Genomic DNA, 19,039 nt, shown 5'->3' on the forward strand with positions numbered 1-19,039 from the left:
GCGCTGCGGTGCATAGACAACATGGGCATCCGTGGCTCCTTGGCTGCGATGGTAGTGAACATCTTGACGACGCTCAAGGTTTTAGAAAACAGGGGCCACCGGCTGACCCTCAAATGATTCCCTAGCCACATTGGAATAAGAAACAATGAAGTAGCGGATCGGGCAGCTGCTGCGGCTCACCATCGCCGCTCAGCAGTCCCCATCATACTTTCGAATGGGGATAGACGCTCCCTCTTGTCCGCGTTGACGTCGTCTTGGGCCCATCAGGAATGGTGTCATGACATCACCCGGTGGTCGCTTCTGTATGCTGTTGACCCAACTCTATTAATTGAAATGCCAGGCGGTTTCCCTCGCCTCTTTACGTCTCTCGTGCATCGTTTACGACTTAGCGTCGCATTCACCCCTGCACTCCGGTATAGGCTGGGCCACAGCAACACGGCGCTGTGTACAACTTGTGATTTCCCGGCAACAATCCGACACATTATAGAAGACTGCAGCCAGTACGTACGCGAGCGACGGGCCTTTAAATGTGAACTTGAAATGCTGGATCAGAGGCCATTCAACATCTGCAAAGGTCTCGGCCCATGGAGTAACCCTGGACATCAGTGCCGTGCACTTAGCGCTCTTCTTTCCTTTCTGAAGCCCACCGGCCTCCTTCACGAACTGTAGGGATTTCCTTCCCTCGTCATCTTTCCATGTGAACCCTTTTGGAATGGGGCAGGGTCCTGCACTCAAAGCAGGAAAACATTCCACATCGTCATCATCATCCATTCATCTATGTTGTATTATTATTATTATTATTTATCAGCTATGTTATGACAATGTATGCTTGGTGGTGCATATGACTATAACGAGTTATTAGCTTCCGTGGTAGTTATCAGATAGGTGGTCAAATCGTGTATATACTTGTTTGGGTTTTGCATCTTTCCCATCTATAATTTAATGAGCGTGTCATCGGAAGCCATTGACACTTGCTGAAGTCCTCTAGAAAAACGTTGTCTGCGAGTCCCAACAAAGGTGTTCAATTTGTGCCTCCCTCTCGAGTGCATTGTGTAGCGTAGCTTGATATTCTGAATAACTTGGACGACTGAATTTAAAAGAGAGAGAGAGAGAGAGAGAGAGAGAGAGAGAAGAACAATCATCAATACACAACCTCAACTCACAACACATACAACACAACACAACTCCAGTTCGATAGTGGTAAAAAAAAGTATGCATACACGGTAAACACAGGAAGTGAGTGCGGGGCCTGCACGTCTTAAGGCGAAACGCAACTTGCGTATTTTCGGCCGCACCACAACTATTTTGACCTCGTACTCACAATTGCATGAGGCATATTTCGCGCTGAAGAGTGACAGCAGACTGCAGGTTACCGAATCTTCCATCACCGTGGTAACTCCAAAATACGTTACGGCGAATGTAATGCATTGTGGGATTACACGCCGAGAGTCTCACATAGCTCTGTGTCCGTATTCGTAAAGCTGAGCCTATGTCATGACGTTGTGTAGGCACCTTACCCTTTCGGCATCTCTACTGCTGAGGGGTGACCCAGCTCGAATCCCGTATTGCTGCCTGTGTGTTTTTCTCTGTTTTCTCATAAAACAACTGTTACCCGGAGCGCACAATCCTGGCACCACGATGATATGGCAGCTAGATTCGCAGGAGAGTGGCACGGGCCGCCATTTTTCTGCCCGGCCCAGCCCCACCAGCACTTCTAAAAAATAACCGAAGCCCGACCAGGTCGGCAAACTGAGAAGAGTGTCCAAGCCCGGCCAAGACCAGATTCAGAAAGACGATGGCCGCACATTACACAGGTCAGCATTGGCGAAGTCCTTACAGTTTATAGTGCGAACAGTAAAAAAGTCATACCTCCTTGAACCCCACGCGCTCATCCGATTACACATTTCCACCAAACACTTATTCATACATTGCACTCTTTGTTCACTGCCAGAGATTATTGTGGAGGAAAATGATACGTAGACGGACGGTGTATAGTGTCTGGTTCGTACATAGACAGCTGCGCTGAAGTTTTCGCGAGACATTTTGCAAACACAATGCGAACCAGCTTTTCTCCTGCTTGCAGAATATAATTCTCATCAGCCGTATTGGGTTATGATGTCTCAATTGCTTCAAAAATCAGCATTTTCTAAAGGGGTACACTCTCTTCTTCGCTCAGTATTCCGAGATAGCGAAGGCTAGTAAGCGGCAGAAATCTTTTTGTCTTCATTCGCTCTCTGTTCTTTGACGCAGCAATGGGAATCGTAAACAAAGTCTGGTGAACCTTTGTCGTAATCGTACGTGGGGCACAATCTTCGCCCATGTTGCTCATGTACGAAGGCAATGGGCAGGCTGAGTCCGCCCGAGTAGCACAGAGTGTTGTGAATACATCGGGCGACTGGATAGCTGCCAACGTAATCCCTTCGCCTGTCCGACAAGTGAAGCCATGAAATTCAATATTGACGTACTTCAAGCCAACGTATACCCACTTCACGCCGGTGGCAACGGGATTCCACCGACTACCTACGTTGCCCCCGCATCGAACCCAATGCCGCCGTATAACCGATTTACGATCTGGTGCAACGGGTTTCCACGGGCCTACCGACACGACCCGGTGCTATTAGCTCCAGCGCTCAGTCGCGCATGTGCGAATTTTGTTTTCTCTTGTATGGTCTACACGGGCAGTTTGCAGTCGGCAGCATCTTGTGTCATGGGAGTTCACGCCCGTCAACGCTCGGAGATATTGGAAACTCGTCCGTGTGTTTTCGATTGCGTGTACTAAGCGTGATCTGTCCAGTTTACCTTTGGTGTAATGCGTGCGCATTGCCTATTACTACATGTTATACTTCGCTGCACTCTATGTGCCATCGCCTCAGCCATCAGCCAGAGCCGTTTATGTTTCCAAGAGTTGGGACATCTATTGTTGCAGCAAGCGATAATGAGGTGGAAAGGAGGCCACGAGGGCGGAGCAAAGTGGCCGGAAATTCCAGAGCGAGCGCGGCCTTTTATTCGCTGCTTGAGCCTTGATGATGATGATTATTATTATTAAGGTTTTTTTGGCGCATTAGCGACGAAGGCTATAGTGCTTGAGCCTTGGAGACGGCTTCCTCCCTGTTGCTATGGAGAGGACGCTGGCCTCCCGAGCATCAGTCCGTGTAGAAATGGCGCGGTGCATTCGTTTGCGCGCCACGTGGGCGTACACGAAGCTGCACATCCGCATGGGTGACTCCCAAATACCGAGTACAACAGAAAAATGATAACGCGCTATGCCATGCAGGATAGCCAGTTTCGAGGATAAGAGCGACAAAAATTGAAGTAAGAAATACTATGCGAGGAGGGGAACTGAATTTTGGGTATGTTTTCGTCATTTGATTAATAATAACTTATACTTTACCGTGAACCCAGCATATATGAACCTTCGAAAATGCTTGTCGATTTTTAGAGAGTTGGAAAATATGAGAAGAATTACAGGAAAATATAAATATAAAAATTGTTTAGGTACTTCGCAGCTTATTTTGCTACCGAATAATAATACGATATTTTCGATTCAATCATTCCTGAAATGAACGGCATGTGATGCATTGTAATATATCATATGTTTATAGCAGCAGATGTAGATGATGATGATGATGTTGATGTAGATATGTATGTGATACGTGTGTTGGACTATTCGCGGCGCATAATGTGGTTATTTCCGCATGTGAGCCTACACCCTTGCATCCAAGTAACCTTAATACAAATACAGAAAGCCCAAAAAGTCTCAAAAGTCTAATGAAAATAACGCTCGAGATAAAGTATATGGGTAATAAGTCGGTAGATGCTGGTGATGCCCACATGCAAATCTGTAAACATAGGCGCCGTCAACAGCATCCGACGACCGTGTAAAGATGGCGGCGAGCGCGGGAGAAGGCGAGAGCGGGGCGACGCATTTTGCGCATGCATATTAAGCTCCTCCCAGTGACCCAACCCTTGGAAACATAAACGGCTCTGCCAACAGCGTTACCTTATTGATACACGGGCGCTGCCCAGTTTCTTCAAATGCTATCGAAGCGAGTACTCGTTGCGAATAGATAGACGGCACTAGCCAAGCAGAACGCTAATATTGGTCCAATATGGGATCGGTGTGGCCTGCTAGGATTACCAATATTAGTCCAGTATGGTATGCCAATATGGGACCAATACGGGGAGTGCACCCAGGCCTCATATTGCACCAATAGGGCTGCCTATATTGGCAAGCCCATTTTGCGCCAATATTTCCGTGTTAACACCAACGAGGAGTTTGTGTAATAATAAAGCGTTATCTGGTATAATATCCACCACTGATATTACTGCTCTCTTCTTTTTGCTTTTTCATTTCTACAGATCTTCTTATTGATCCACGTTGCATAGCGTTACAAAAACAACATGCATCGCCTGGAAACGAAGAACCTGTGCTAGGCCCGTCTTGCTGAAGGGCCCACACAGTCGTGTTACCAGTTGTAGGATGAGACAAGCGAAATCTTGCCCACAACACATTTCAAAAATAGTACTGGTCTTGCCCTAAAAACTAAGAGCAGGAACAACTAAGTGCTAGGCAGGCAGTCCCACAGAACTGCCAATGCAAACGTTTCGCAGATGCCTCCACTAGAATAGCAATACTGCATGAACCAAAAATTTCCGACCCGCTCCTAGAGCACAAAGGAGTGAAGCACTTTTGTGATTGTGACAGACATACGCCTCAGCAACTCGCACTGTCTGCAGCAACTTGAAAGCACATTGCGTTACAGAAGAGACATCCCTTCCTATCAAACATTGCGTTTTTTGCTTGACCTGCCGCAATTCTGTTGTCATTAGACGAACCAGCGACATTTTAGCCCGAATGAAACGTACGTTCCGAGCGTCGACCACCGCATTCGTGACGGACGCGTAATTTTGTTCAAACGACCAGGCTCTCAGTCGGTTTGGCATTGGCATCGCGAAGCAAGATTGCGGCTGTTTGCAGCACGTGGGAAATTGAGTTGAGTTGCAGTGCATGTTACAGTGGGATTGTCACGTATGTTGACTGTTTCGTACAATGTGTATCTGCGGGAAATTGTTGGATGTAACGACTTATTGGATTGGGCATTCCACGCGCTTCAACGTCCAATCTTGCCGTGCGGCTTGGGCATTTGGTACAAGCATACCAACACCGGTACCCATCATTGCCTGCATTTTCAGATAATATGGGGTGTACACGGGCAATCTGGGGCCCATATTGCCAGGAAGATTTTCCCTATATTGGTTCAAACTTGGCAATATTGGGCTAATTTTGCCAGGTTTGAGCCAATAGGGGGGAAATCCTGGGAAAACGGGTCCCATGTTGGATCCGTATCGCCAATGTCCAGCTAATATGATTCCAATATTGTGTGCTGCTTGGGTCCGTTGCTCAACCATTCCATTTTTAACAGTAGACTCATTTCATTTATTCTAAGCACACACATACCAAGCAGCCGTAGGTGACCCCCTCGCTTAACTAAGACATGCTATGAGATTTAGCTGGGGCGCCAGGCCGTGAACAGGTAGAGAAGAAAACCGAAGCCAAGAAACCTAGACCAAGACTAGCACAACGTGTCAAACTCAGCTACCTAAAATGCTCCAACTCTCCCAGCTTAATACTTTCGGGTGTTAATATGCTTATTAACATCGTTTTGAGCCTGGCAGGGTATAGGGGGCAGGTAAGTGTGTCCAACGTGTTTCCGAAAGGAAACCGATATACCGGTAAAACATTGGTTTTCGGTGCTTGCCCAACTGCTCGGCTTCCTGTCGCTAATGCTTTGGGCACGGGTGCCTGCAGCCTATAATGGGCCGCCCGCAAGCCGATGTTGACCCGATGTTGCATTACCGCGTTGCTCAGTTCTCGGTGCCAACAAAGCCCCGAACAAAAGAGGGTCGCTCCCTGTTCCTGGCACGGTGTCGGTCCTACAGGCTGCGCTGCACGGGCGGGCCATATGTCGGTCTCTACCGCCGGCACGCAAAACAGAGGCGAACAAATGCGACCCGCCCGGCCTCGATAGTTAGGGATGTGTCGGCTTGCTGTGCACAAGATTCTTGCTGACTGAGCTCAAGGTTCGATCCCGGTATACGTGTGAGTGTGTTGGGGGGGAGGGGGTTAAAAATTGAGTACCCTGTGGCGGAGATTTCCCGCGCACGTCAAAAGAGCACTAGATGGTCCAAATTATTGGGAGCCCATCCCTGCGGTACATGCAGCATGTCGCCACTCATATCGGCTGTATCCCCATCTACTGCAAATTATTAAATGGCAGAACCATAATTGTGTCTGTACCTTCCTACCTTCTAATTGTACGTAAGACTGAAAATTGATCAGACAGAAAGTTCGTTCCCTGGCGCAATTGAAACATATATGTGAGACAGAAGCGTGAAAACCAAAGTGTGCGAATTCGTGCTTTGGCACTGGTATGATGCGCACTGTGTGTTAAAGAAGATTAGGATAGGTCAGCCGAGGCAAATATACGTACCGCTTTGAGCCTCGTCGTCGTGAATGCTGTGCTGAAAATACTTCTGACGTTCTTCCAATCCTCGTCGTTGATTATAAAAAGGGAACGGTCCCAAAGCGGCTCATCAACTTGAAGGTGCTGACAAGGTGAAAGAAAAAGTTGTTGTTGACCTTTAAGATATATGATACTATATATTATATAATTCCCCTTCCTGTCCTTTAAACTAAAGTATACTAATCAATTACGGAATATACGACACAAAAAATAGGTGTCGGAAACGTCACAGCGCTACAGCAATTCAGAACCAGCTTTCCGCTCAATTTACTTGTATGCAGAATGCGCTCTACCAGTAGCAACTGAGGACACGCAGAGCGAGCGCCCCCTCGTAGATGAGTACTGTCGCGTAACGTCCCCGCTCTTCACTCTTCTTCGGACTAAAGAAGAGTGGAGAGGGACCAAATCAAGCGCAGGACGCAAAGGAGTCTTACTTTTGCTTGATCTGCTTGCTTTGGTTTCTCTTTGCGTGGCGACGTAACCTTGGGGTCATTCCATTGTTATTCAATAGACCGCCAGTGCCCGTTGTCGCCGAAGTACATCCCTTGTTTCTTTCTTTCTGTTTTGCGGAATAGCAAGCCGACGTCCCGTTTGGCTGACCTTTCCTCTTTTTTTTCTTTGTTCTAATAAATATCCCCCGCACCAGGCCCAGTGGTCCTACTGAACTGCGTCGCCGCAGTAGGCCGTTCTCGTGAGAACCTGAAGCGTGGAAGATTGTTTTTCTTTTCTCTCTCTCTCTCTCTTTCGCTGAAGAACGCAAATCGGCTTGGGCAACTCCAGTGTCAGTTTGGCGGCAGCAGCGGCGATGCGTCTTGGGGTGAAGCAGCTTTGCGGGGCAATGCCAGATGACAGCGGGGTGGTCAAGTTCAAACATTTTTTTTTAGCTGCTAAAACAAAAAGTGTTTCGATGAAACTTTTTAAAAAGAAGTGTTCAAGGGGCGTACTATTCAATGCAATTTGTCTCATATTTGTATCAGGATCACCTCAGTGTGCAATTGACGGCTGAATAACTGGTAAAAACAAATATTTCAGAAATTCATTATTTTTCTCTGCGTACACTTCCAAGTCTGCGCCCCTCAAAATATTTTTAACACGTTCTATGCCTCCTGCACAACAGCGCTAAATAGTTTAAACAGCTATGAAAAAATGGCACAGTTCCGTAAAAAAATCAAAATGTTCACAAAATTTTACATTGTTCTCGGGTCATAAACTCTCGATAAAAGGCGTCGATCCAACTTCAACGGATCTTGCCACGAAAGTAGTATGCTTTGCCTTCGCTCAGAAGAGATTTGATTGGAATTTGCGCAAAAGCTATTTCATTCGAGTTTTTTTTTTCGCCATGTAGGTTACATGTCAAATCGCGATCTTCTAGAGGCGGCCACCACTCGAAAAAAATTTTGCGGCAAAAATAAGCCGGGAGAGCATTGGCTGCATGGGAACAATTAACCACATTATGTTTGAAACAAATCGGGGATGGTCGAGCGGAATGTATGGGACGTTTGGCGTGGAATGACCCCTTGCTGATGACTTGCTGGACATAGAGGGGCAAACAAAACAGGAAGATTTCCGCGGCGGGATTGTAGTTCTGCCTTTGCGAATGATTAGGCGTTACATTTAGTCAAGGTTTAGGCGAGCAGAGCGTTCCGTACGCAGAGCAGGCAGGAGCCCACATATGGGACATACAGCGGTAATCATAATGATGGCACGGTACAGTGCTGGACAAAAGTTTACAGAACACGCTCTAGGGCATTCCTTTCTCAGGGTGAGACGTTAGCTGCCAATGGTACCGCACGGACTTGCAAATGGGACACTGGACTATAGGCACATGTCTGTAAGTCCGTACTGTCCAATTCACTCCTATATAGTGTGTCACTCTGTGTAAGGAATGCGCCGGAGTGTGTTCCGTAAACTTTTGTCCAGCACGCATCAGATCATTTCCTCCTCTGCCTGTCGCCAGTTACATTTAATCCGCGTCTCCAGTATATGTCAGGTACCTGTGTACGTCCACGTCTGTATCTAGAGGTTGAATTTAGATAATCGAATCAATCATTACAGATACAGATTACATTACCTTATAAATAGGGTTCCTCGTTCTCGGTTTTAATCGGAAACATCGAAATGCGTCGGGTAAATTTTCCCTCATTCGGCTTTAATCGAAAAACACTGAATACAGATACATGACAGCGATAAACTGTTGCACATGCCCAGCAAGCTGTTGATGCAGATCAGAGAACCAAGCAGAAATACGATGGATGTGAAAAATGTCCGTTTACTTTTTCGTTAGCCGTAAAATACCACCGCAGCGAACAACGCCATGTTGAATGAGCGTCTTGTGGAAATTACATTGTAATTTTTATTCGCCGATAACCGTGGGGTAAACTGTATTCACGCCATAATAAATAAACGTCGCCATAAATCACGCCATAAATCGCCATAAAAACGTCATAAATCAATAAACATCGAAAAACATATGCCGAATCCGCCCGTAAATAAAAACAAAAAAACGCAGAACCCTAATTATAAAATACAGGATGAGGGCTACACCACTATAAACTTTCCAGACGGCTAATCATTTTGTCTATAGTTTTATTGCAAGCGTAATCATCCTTTTAGGACCAGGGTAGTGCACGATACCGAGACTAATTACCGGAATGCTGCCCCGGGGTATTTGACTAGCACAATGCTAGCGTTGCTACAAATGAGGCTTGTGCAGTGACGTCACGTTTGGTCAGGTCACTCAAGAAAACGTATTGTCGCACCGGAGTTACTGTAGGGGGGCATGCCGTTAGTTGTTGCAGTGTGCGTGCAATTACGAGCGCATATTGTAAAAACATAAACTGTTAGCTCATTCGGCACGCAGTATGGCGCCTGTGACGCATCCCCATGTTTTCCCCAGTCACGTGGCTCAAAGGCTGCACACGACGTCATCTGCGCGAGCCTCATTCCAGAATATATAGTCTTAGTACATCGTACGTTATCGCCTCTGCGTGTGTAAGGGATAGCGTTCGTAGTTCTGCACACACGATATACATAAAAAGAAAGCTAAAGTGGATATTTGGACGCGTTGGTAGACTTGGATCTTGAGGAGGGCACTGTTTGTCTTTCACCCCGCGCTCTTCGTCTCTGTGCACTTTGCTCCATAAAAAGATAGCTTCGCGGTGTCCGTATAGAACGGTACGCTATTACTTACGGGGCCCTTAGGGCCTGTAGGTATGAGTTGCATTATTTACATGTACCATGACCACAGCCGTACACCTAGAGTTGATCACCGATCAGTCGTAGCAACCTGTCTCGTGGCCTTCAAACGATTCTATCGCGACGGTACCTACCAAGCGAGGTTTACTCTGACAATTTCCTGATTTTAGGAAGGCGGCAAAGGAGCTTCCTGCCATGATGTCCTCCCAGTTCCATGCTGTGCAGCAGTATGCGCCCAACGACGAATTTCATATTAGTTCATCGTCTAACGTGCTGCATGGTAAGGAGAGGGGGGGGGGGGGTTTGGAAGCCAATGGTTCGCTTAGTGAAGGAATCCTTAAGAAGAAAGTTACGTCGTAGTGAGCTTAATTTCGAGTAGTTGCAAACTGCATTGACATAGATCGAGGCCATCGTAAACTCAAGACCGCTTATGCAGCCGTCAGTGGACCACAACGATTATCGAGCCTTGTCTCCGTTTCATCTGCTTCTTAATAAGCGACTTACGGCTTTAGCGCTCAAGCGGGCGCCACCACCTCATCCTGGTAACACACAGACACAGATTCTGAAAACAAGAGAGAAGCTAGAGTGTAACCGGTATTGGAGGCAGTGGTCCCGCGGTTACCTGAAAACGACGCCTCTCTCTGGCTCCTTCCTTTACTCTAACAATGTTTTTGGCACCATGATTAAAGTTTTTTTGCTAGTTTTAAAGCTACCGCCTTTTTTAAATTTGTGGTCGCCTCTATATTCCAGTGAAATGACATTACATAAGTAGTTCTTAATATGACTTTTGCACAATGGTTAAGAAGATTTCTTCCGCTTTCAAGGGCTCTCCTTCCTCCTTTTCCGAATTTTGTCGTGACCTCTATTACGACACCAGTAGAATAGAATGGTATAAGTCGTTGATGATATGTATTTGTTACTATGATTGAAATGGTACGCCCATGACGGTAAACACATCACGAGTTTTCATACGCACGCCGCCGCGAGCCAGGCTGCGAGATTTGCGGATTGATTAGGAACTGTTGGGAGGAATGGTTTCCGTCTCTCTTTTTCCTATCATGTCACAGACAATTGTGCACAGACAACTGGACAACGCATTCTGCATGGTGCAAGTCTGGTCAACACGACTGAATAACGTGTGCGGATCATACTCTACGTCCCCAATTTTGGTTTCGTAATCCCTAGCTCTTTTAACCTCCTGAAGTGACGTACGTTGCCTTATTCTTTGTGTGATCTTACCACTCTGTCGGCGAATGAGGAGAAATCCTTGATGTAAACTTCACGCAGCAAGTCTGGTTCTGCTACAACTAGGCAAGGGTCTGTGTCCTGGTAAGACCTGAAACATTATATCATAATGTGCAGACTGAACTCCAATCGCGGTCACACCTTTTTCGCATCATTTTCTCTCTCTCAGCACCCCCTTCTTCTTTCCATCCATCAATCTTTTTCACATGAACAGCGTATATGTAATAAGCACTTGTGATACAGGAAAACATGTATTTATTGAATAGGTATGCGTTTGTTATGTGGTTCGTAACAATCTACGTCGAGCACGTGATTTGTGAAGCCAGACCGCGCGATTCTTAGAATATCCCCATCGAAATCTTCATATTCCATGCTCCAAGGTGGTGGGTTCGATTCCGGTCCAAGCAAGTCAGCAACTTGGTGGTGGTGCACGTTAAAGAACCCCAGGTGAGAAAATTAGTCCATGGACCTAGAAGTGTGTCGACGCTCAGCATCGTTGTATCGCGACGTAAAGCTATTAGGGTGATTCCATCTCAACTCAGGCAAGGTGGTCCGGGCACCATCAGTAATTTTTTTTATTTATTTATTTAAGTGCGTTAAAGACCCCCAGGGGGTATTACATGACGGAGTTGAGAGAAGCACATAAGAAAAGTACAATAGAAACGCGTAACAAAAGTATTACAAAAAGTGAAAAATGAAGTATCAAGTTGATAAGGGAAGAAGACCATGTGTACCATTGGAAGAGCATGATGAACCTGAAACCCTGGATTGGAGGAGGGCAGCCTTAAAATCAGCAGGGTCGTGTGTACAAGCAACATGTTCAGGCAAGAGATTCCAGTCACTTATTGTTTTAGGAAAGAATTATTTTAGAAAGGAAGTGGTGTTACAATGGGGTAGCTTAATCTTATGGACTTGGTCCAGACGAGATGAAATGTAGTTAGCAGAGACTAGGAGGCGATCGCGAGCGTTTGTGTTGTAATACATTTTATGGAAGAGGCACAGCCTGGCTATTAACCGTCTTGACGAGAGAAGATCAACGTCAAGGTTATTCTTTATACGTGAAACACTTGCGTTGTTGGATGTAATGAAGCGCATCGCCCTGTTTTGAACTGACTCTAATGCTTGAATGAAGTACTCTTGATGGAGATCCCATATGGCCGATGCGTATTCGAGTTTGGGCAGCACGAACGGTATGAAGGCCGTTTTACATGAGGTGGTGCAAGCACAAGGTGCCTACGAAGATACCCGAGGCTCCTAGTGGCGTCGGCGACGACTTTTTGGATATGAAGTGCCCAACGCACACTCGAATTCAAATGCAGCCCCAGATACTTATATGTTGAAACGCATGAGAGCTGAGTGTTGTTAAGTGAGTAGGATGGGTTCGGACTAATTTGAGAACGTGCAAAAGTCATAATTTTGCATTTCGAAACATTTAGTGACATGAGAAATGTTTTGCACCACTGAGAAATTGTAAAAAGATCATTTTGAATGAGTTCGGTATCAGCACTAGACTCTACCTGACGATAAATGATACATTCGTCAGCAAATAGACGGACGGAGCAAGAAAGGGATTGGGGTAGATCATTAATGTATATAAGGAAAAGAAGTGGTCCGAGGATGGATCCTTGAGGTATGCCTGATGAGAAAGGGAGAAACTCTGACAAAGGTATCGTTAGCAAAAACCGCCTGTCTTCAGCGTGATAAAAATGCACTGATAAAGTTGAGGGCCGCGGGGTCGATGTTTAGTGACGCAAGTTTCTATAGAAGTCGAGAGTGGGGAACGGTGTCAAAGGCTTTTGCAAAATCAAAAAAAAAAAAATCGCGTCTGTACGACCCCTGTTGTCAAGTGACATTTGAATGTCATGGACGAACTCGACCAGCTGGGTTTCACAAGAGAACCTCTTTCTGAAACCATGCTGGTATTTCGAAAAGAAGTTAATGCGTTCGAGGTGCTTGGCAATATGAGAGTGAACGATATGCTCCAACAGCTTGCATGGGATGCTGGTAAATGAGATGGGTCTGAAGTTTGAGGGAACAGAAAGATGTCCGCTCCTTGGAATGGGAATGACTTTCGCTTGGCGCCAATCCATTGGAACCTCCCCAACTTGTAGACACTGGTTAAAGATAAGGGATACTAGAAGTATGTCGGGTGCTTTTCAGTATTTTGGAGTTAATCATGTCAAGGCCAGGTGATGAAGATGACTTCAGGGTCTCTATGAGCTTTACCATGCAAGTCGGAAAAATGGAAATAGGTGACATAGTGATATTGCTTACAGGATCAGGTGAAGGAAGGTGCAATGTGGTTTCAACAACAAACACTGAGGCGAAATAACTATTGAGCGTGGCGGCGCTTTCTTCGGCAGGAACATCATCACCAGTGTCATTTTTTAGTTGAATAACAGAGTCGTGGGCTGGGTTGATAATTTTCCAAATTTTTTGAGGGGGTTACTATTCAGAAGGGCAGGAAGGGTGGATTTGAAGAAAATTTCCTTTGCTTCCTTCATAGCTCTCATATATTCGCTTGAAGCTATCTTGTACGCATCCCAAGACGCTACACTACAACGCGTCCTAGCTTTCCGATAGGCTCGTTTTTTCTTATTTGTTAAGCGCTTTAGTTGGCGCGTGTACCACGGAGCACTTTCACATGATCGGATAGTAATCTTTTGCACATAACGCTCGGTTAAGCAGTTTAAGACAGCCTTAAACGCTGACCAGTTTTCCTCGACAGAGCGGGCGTGACATACCTCAGAAAAACTCTCCAGAAAGTTACAGAGTTCCCGGTTTATGGCATCGTAGTTGCGCCTATTATAGTCTCTTATTTCGATGCTTCTAGATTTGTGTTCAGCCCGAGGGAGGTTTATAAAACTGTGTATAATCCTGTGTATAATCCTGTCACTAAGACCGTCGAGAAATGTAAGTGAAGAAAATAACTCTGGTGATGTTGTAAGCATGAGATCAAGAATACTCTCACGTGATTCGCAAATGCGTGTTGGTTCAGTAACCAGATGTTTGAGGTCAAACGTTAAGCACAATTCACAGAACTTGGAGCTACATGAGTTAGGAGCTTTGGGTTGGTAAACGTTACTCCAGTCAATATCCGGATAATTAAAATCACCAAGGAGAACAACTTTATGCGCAGGAAAACAGCGCCGGACAAATGAGAGTGCATCGTGGAGTTTAGTGACAAAACAGCTATCATCGGGAGGTCGGTAACATACACCGACTAGTACCTTCACATATTGTGGCCCAAGCATACACCAAACCATTTCAATGTCACCAGGCACACACATTTCAATGCACCATGGGACGCGAACACATATTGCACTTTTAACACCGAGCAGAACACCGCCGCCACGTCTGCCATTTTTATTTTATTGAAAATGATTGATATTGATTTTATTGAAAAAATATATTTTGTAGCCTGGCACAGTTTGAGAAGGGAACAGCAAGTGTTTTTTCTCAGTTTCCGTAGTTCCTGAGAAAAAAAATCCGGAAGGATATGGCAGGTCCGGTGCACTTTCAAGCATATCGAATTTGGCGTTCAACATTTTCCCAACGAACGCGTTCACGGCTTTGAATTTTTTCCCACGCACTGTCGGCTATGTTGGCTTCTAGTGCTTGGGTTCGGTTCCGGCAGGGATTTTGTTATTTTGTAGCTAAAAATACACAAAGTTGGTGGCGACGACGAAAGCTCATATTCTTGCGGCTATTGCGGCACTTGTGTACATGCCAGTGAAACGACAAAGGCATCTCCATGTAGCGGACACTGAGCTATATAGTTTTGTATCAAATTTAGGGGTCTAGGGCAGGTTGCTGTCACGCATGGAGGCGTCTACAACACGTGAAAAAATGCAGTTTTTGAGCGCTCATATCTAAAAAACCCCACCTCGAAAATTCTTCAGACTTCGTAGGCACATGCTTCAGTATATGATATTAGAAACTCGAAGGTTTTTTCTTTGCGCAATAAAAGTTAGAGCGCGCCAAAGTTTTAGTGTCGGACTCTGGTGCCCGTAAAGACCATGCAAGCGCTGCGACAAGTTTACTGGTCGATATTCGTGTTTTTCTTAAGGCAGCGGGCTGTGGTACCTGTAGTCTACCCAAGAACTCGTCCTTCAGTTAGCATAGAAGCATAGACAACAATTTCTGTGCCCGTCGGCGAGTACTTTGCCGTGACAGGAGCCGCCGCTGCTGCTAATGAACAGCGAGGAGAGTAACAGGATTAGCGCCACTCACACTGGAGCCGTATCCAGCTTCAGGTACAAAACCCAAGTTAGTTTGGAGTCATTGCGAGAGTGAGTGGTTCCTTTAGCTGTTGCCAGCAGTGATTTTGTTTGTAACAGATGTGTTTGACACTGTTTCGACTCGCCTCGCCATCGCTTTGCCGTCTGTATCTTCGCGATGAACATGAAATTAAGTAAAGACCGTGTCTACTGCGCGAACTACATGAACAGAGGCAGACACAAGATAAATTTTCAAAGGAACTTCGGCCGTGTATATTCGCTGGACGATGCGTTGATGACAAACGTTCTGACGCCTGAACAGTTTTGTAACGTGCGCGAGTCTGATTATCTTTGTCACAATTGCTAATGTAATGAATCAAATGTAAATAAACAGTGACTCATCTGTAGGAGGATGTAGAACACATCCTTCTCAGGTGTCAGAAGTACGTCGATGCTCGAAGGGCATTAGAGACAAGCCTCTCTCGTTTGGACTCCCGAGCCTTCGACATCACGAAACTATTAGGTCCTCCTTCGTCCGACAAGGCGCTAAGGGCACTTGAAGACTTTTTGCATGCAACCGGGCTTATGGACATCCTATGACACGGTGAATGTGTGATGTGTCCTGTGTGTGCCCCCGGTGATTCCGCCACTTTACTCTAACTTGGGCGCAGCTCTTGAACTTTTGACCTACATGTTGAACTCAATTATCATCTCTGTTCGTCTCTGGACATCATCCTTTTGCGGTTTCATCATCTCATCATCAGATTGAACTTTCTGTATTAAGTGTACTGGGGTAGCCAGTTTGACTTCGTCGAAACTTACATCCCCATTTTTTTCTTTATTCACATCACATCACATCACATCAGTGACTCATCTTTACCGGCATGGTCTAGAGTGCTGGATGTAAACATCGAATTTTCATGCACGTCCCTCGCAAGCAGTGACACATAACGCAATCTACATTTCTCCATAGTGTCCTCGTGAAACCGTCGTGCTGCTTTCGACGTCCTGGGAGAATATTCCACTCCTTGGGTTCTCAAATAGCAGCACGAACAGCACGGGCGGCTGTCACAAGAAAAACGTGACTATCGACCAGTTAACTTCTCGCAGCGCTTCCATGGTTATTACACGCACCACAGTCGGACACTGACACTTTGGCACGCTCTAACTTTTATAATGCAAGGAAAAAATCTTCAACCTTTTGTGCACTCAGACGTCACGTATGGAAGTATGTGCCTACGAAGTTTGAAGAATTTTTGAGGTGAGGTTTCTTAGATATCAGCGCTCAAAAACCACATTTTTTCAAATGTCACGTGTTGTAGACGCCTCCGTGCGTGACACCAACCTGACATAGACTCGTAAATTTGATATCAAATTATAGAGCTTAGTCTCCGCTAGATGGAGATGCCTTTATCGTTTCACTGGCATGTACACAAGTGCTGTAATATCTGCAAGAATATGAGCGATTTTCGTCGTCGCCACCAACTTTGTCTATTTTTAGCTGCAAAATAACAAAATCACCGCTGTAACCGAACCAAGCACTAGAAGCCAACATAGCTGGCAGCGTGTGGAAAAAAAAAGTTCAAAGCCGTGAACGCGTTCGTTGGACAGATATTGGACGCCAAAATCGCTATGCGTGAAAATGCGCCGGACCTGCCATATTCTTCCGGCTTTTTTTTTTTTTCAAGGGAACTATGGAGACTACAGAAAAAATACTTGCTGTCCCATTCTCAGTCTGAGTCAGGCTACAACGTATATTTTTTCAATAAAAATGACTCATTGTGGTCGGACCACCTTGCCTGAGTTGAGATGGAATCACCCATTACATCAATCAATGATTATAACATATATTAAGTACAACCACTGAAGTAAGCCAGCAATGAGTACGGGGACTAGCCCTTGGTGGGAGTTAATCGGGCGGATGTGGTACTGAGGCACCCAAGCCCCGGCCCATATTGGGCTCCTGTGTTCCAAGACAACAGCAAGTTCTAATAGATCTTTAGTAGATCGGATGGGCTTTACGAACATGCGATACCATAAACGACGCCGTCCAATCCAACCTCAGCAATGCAGTAACCCTCCCCCCCCCCGCCCCCTGAAAAATATTGGATCTGCCTCTATTACCACTTTCCGATCTACTAGAAGGCGCCATTCGGGCAAGCGGGCTTGATCGTTGTGTACGCTTTACTCGGGCGTTATTTTTTCTGGACACGACTAAGTTTAACAGTGTCACATGTTCCGCGGCATATCGATGTTTAACAGCATCAAGACTAAACAAGAAAACGCTTTATATCAGCCATCTCTGAGCAATGTGTATAGCAAGTACATGTGATGCGCTTACCCGTACAGTCGTCCATAATTCTTGTAGTCATCAATCACACTGACGTGCGCTGGCTGCAAAGAAAGACCAATGGTAGAAGTGCAAGGGTGCAGGCGAGCTGGTACATTGTAAAACGACGATAAAACCTGAGACACGGAACAGAACGTGTCGTGTCGTCTTTTTCTGTTCCGTGTCTCAGGTTATATCGTCGTTTTACAAAGAAAGACCGACTACTCACTGATTATGATCTCTTTGTTACGTTGCATGGATACTGAAAACTGCAGTGCACCAGCATGGCAATCATAACTAAATTAAAACTCGTCGAGCGACCGAATATGGTAACAGCAAGAACGCACCTACGTGTTGCTTACAAGTTCATGTTACGCTTACTGGTATAAGTGTAGAATTTGTGCTACAGTTATCCTGCTAGCGATTGCTTTCGGTTCATAACTGTGCCTGCTGTGCGTAACTGTCTGATTTCAACGAGACAAGTGGTATCTTTGAGTCGAACGAAAACTGAAGGCAATATCAGGATTCTTCATATCAGTGCCAGATTTAACGTATGCTATAGGAGACCGAAGAGATCACAGCCCCCTCATCTCTCTAATAGCTGTAAGAAATATATAAGGACAATAACTAGGAATGTGCGAGCTCTGGGGTAACCCTCTCAAGGAGTCTATATTTTGCACTTACCTTTGTGAACAGCTCGTAGACGACGCGCATATACTGCCAGAATCCTTGGTGAGGAATCCCCTTGTCATCCCAATACGAGAAAATTTTCCTGACCTTCCTGAAGCAAAATCGGAGAGGAAGAAAATGAACGATATTTGAATGAGTTAGAAACGCAACACAATTTCCTTCAAAGTGAATCCGGACAACAGACCCGATATTTAAATTACGCGAAAATTACGGCGCTTCACTGATGCCAATGCATCTTTGTAAAAAGCGTAAAAATAAATGTACATGAACATAAACATGATTTTTGCACGCGTACCTAGTACAGTACCTAGAGTACGTGTGCTGAGATCTTTTGTGTGGACTTCGGCCCGCAACAAGGCTACCTGCTTGGGACTGGTATACGACAGACGTCAGTGTTCCCTGTGAAGTCGTCCCAGGACGCACGATCACCCCCTACTATAGTCGTGACGTTGCCCGCCTGAGCGTGGCCGACTACGGCAAGCAGTTCCACCACCACCGTGAGATGAAGATGGTGCCCTAGCTGCTGTGGTATGAACGCTATATTGCTGTCATACCATGTTGTATTCCCTGGTTCCCATTCGTTGATACTACCTGTATTTCTCTGAAACATCGATACGTGAGTGGGGAAGACGAGCGCGATTGAACGCGAACCTCGGTACCACACGTGCGTATTCGTGTAGCGATGCAGTAGTTCTCTTTCTCATTAAATGTGGTCATGCGTCTCGGTGTGCGCACAGGACGACATCAGACATAGGGCCTGAACGCTAGCGACGGCATTCGTGATAAGCAAGAAAGAAAAAGGAAATCAAGAACTGGCACAATAACGACCTTGCCCT

At 45.7% G+C, this 19,039-nt stretch overlaps 1 protein-coding gene across 1 annotated transcript in view; it reads right to left on the bottom strand.

Moving 5' to 3' along the window:
• Window positions 1-19,039, bottom strand: part of LOC135385198 (cytochrome P450 3A6-like) — a 100,729-nt gene that overhangs the window by 64,943 nt on the left and 16,747 nt on the right. Inside the window, exons 2-5 of the mRNA XM_064614391.1 lie at window positions 18,198-18,294; window positions 17,526-17,578; window positions 10,959-11,055; window positions 6,492-6,608 (exon numbers count right to left, since the gene is read on the bottom strand). Coding sequence (XP_064470461.1) covers window positions 6,492-6,608; window positions 10,959-11,055; window positions 17,526-17,578; window positions 18,198-18,294 — 364 coding nt within the window. The remainder of the gene's footprint in view (window positions 1-6,491; window positions 6,609-10,958; window positions 11,056-17,525; window positions 17,579-18,197; window positions 18,295-19,039) is intronic.

The sequence above is a fragment of the Ornithodoros turicata genome, chromosome 2 (assembly GCF_037126465.1).
Source record: "Ornithodoros turicata isolate Travis chromosome 2, ASM3712646v1, whole genome shotgun sequence".
Lineage (NCBI taxonomy): Eukaryota > Metazoa > Arthropoda > Arachnida > Ixodida > Argasidae > Ornithodoros > Ornithodoros turicata.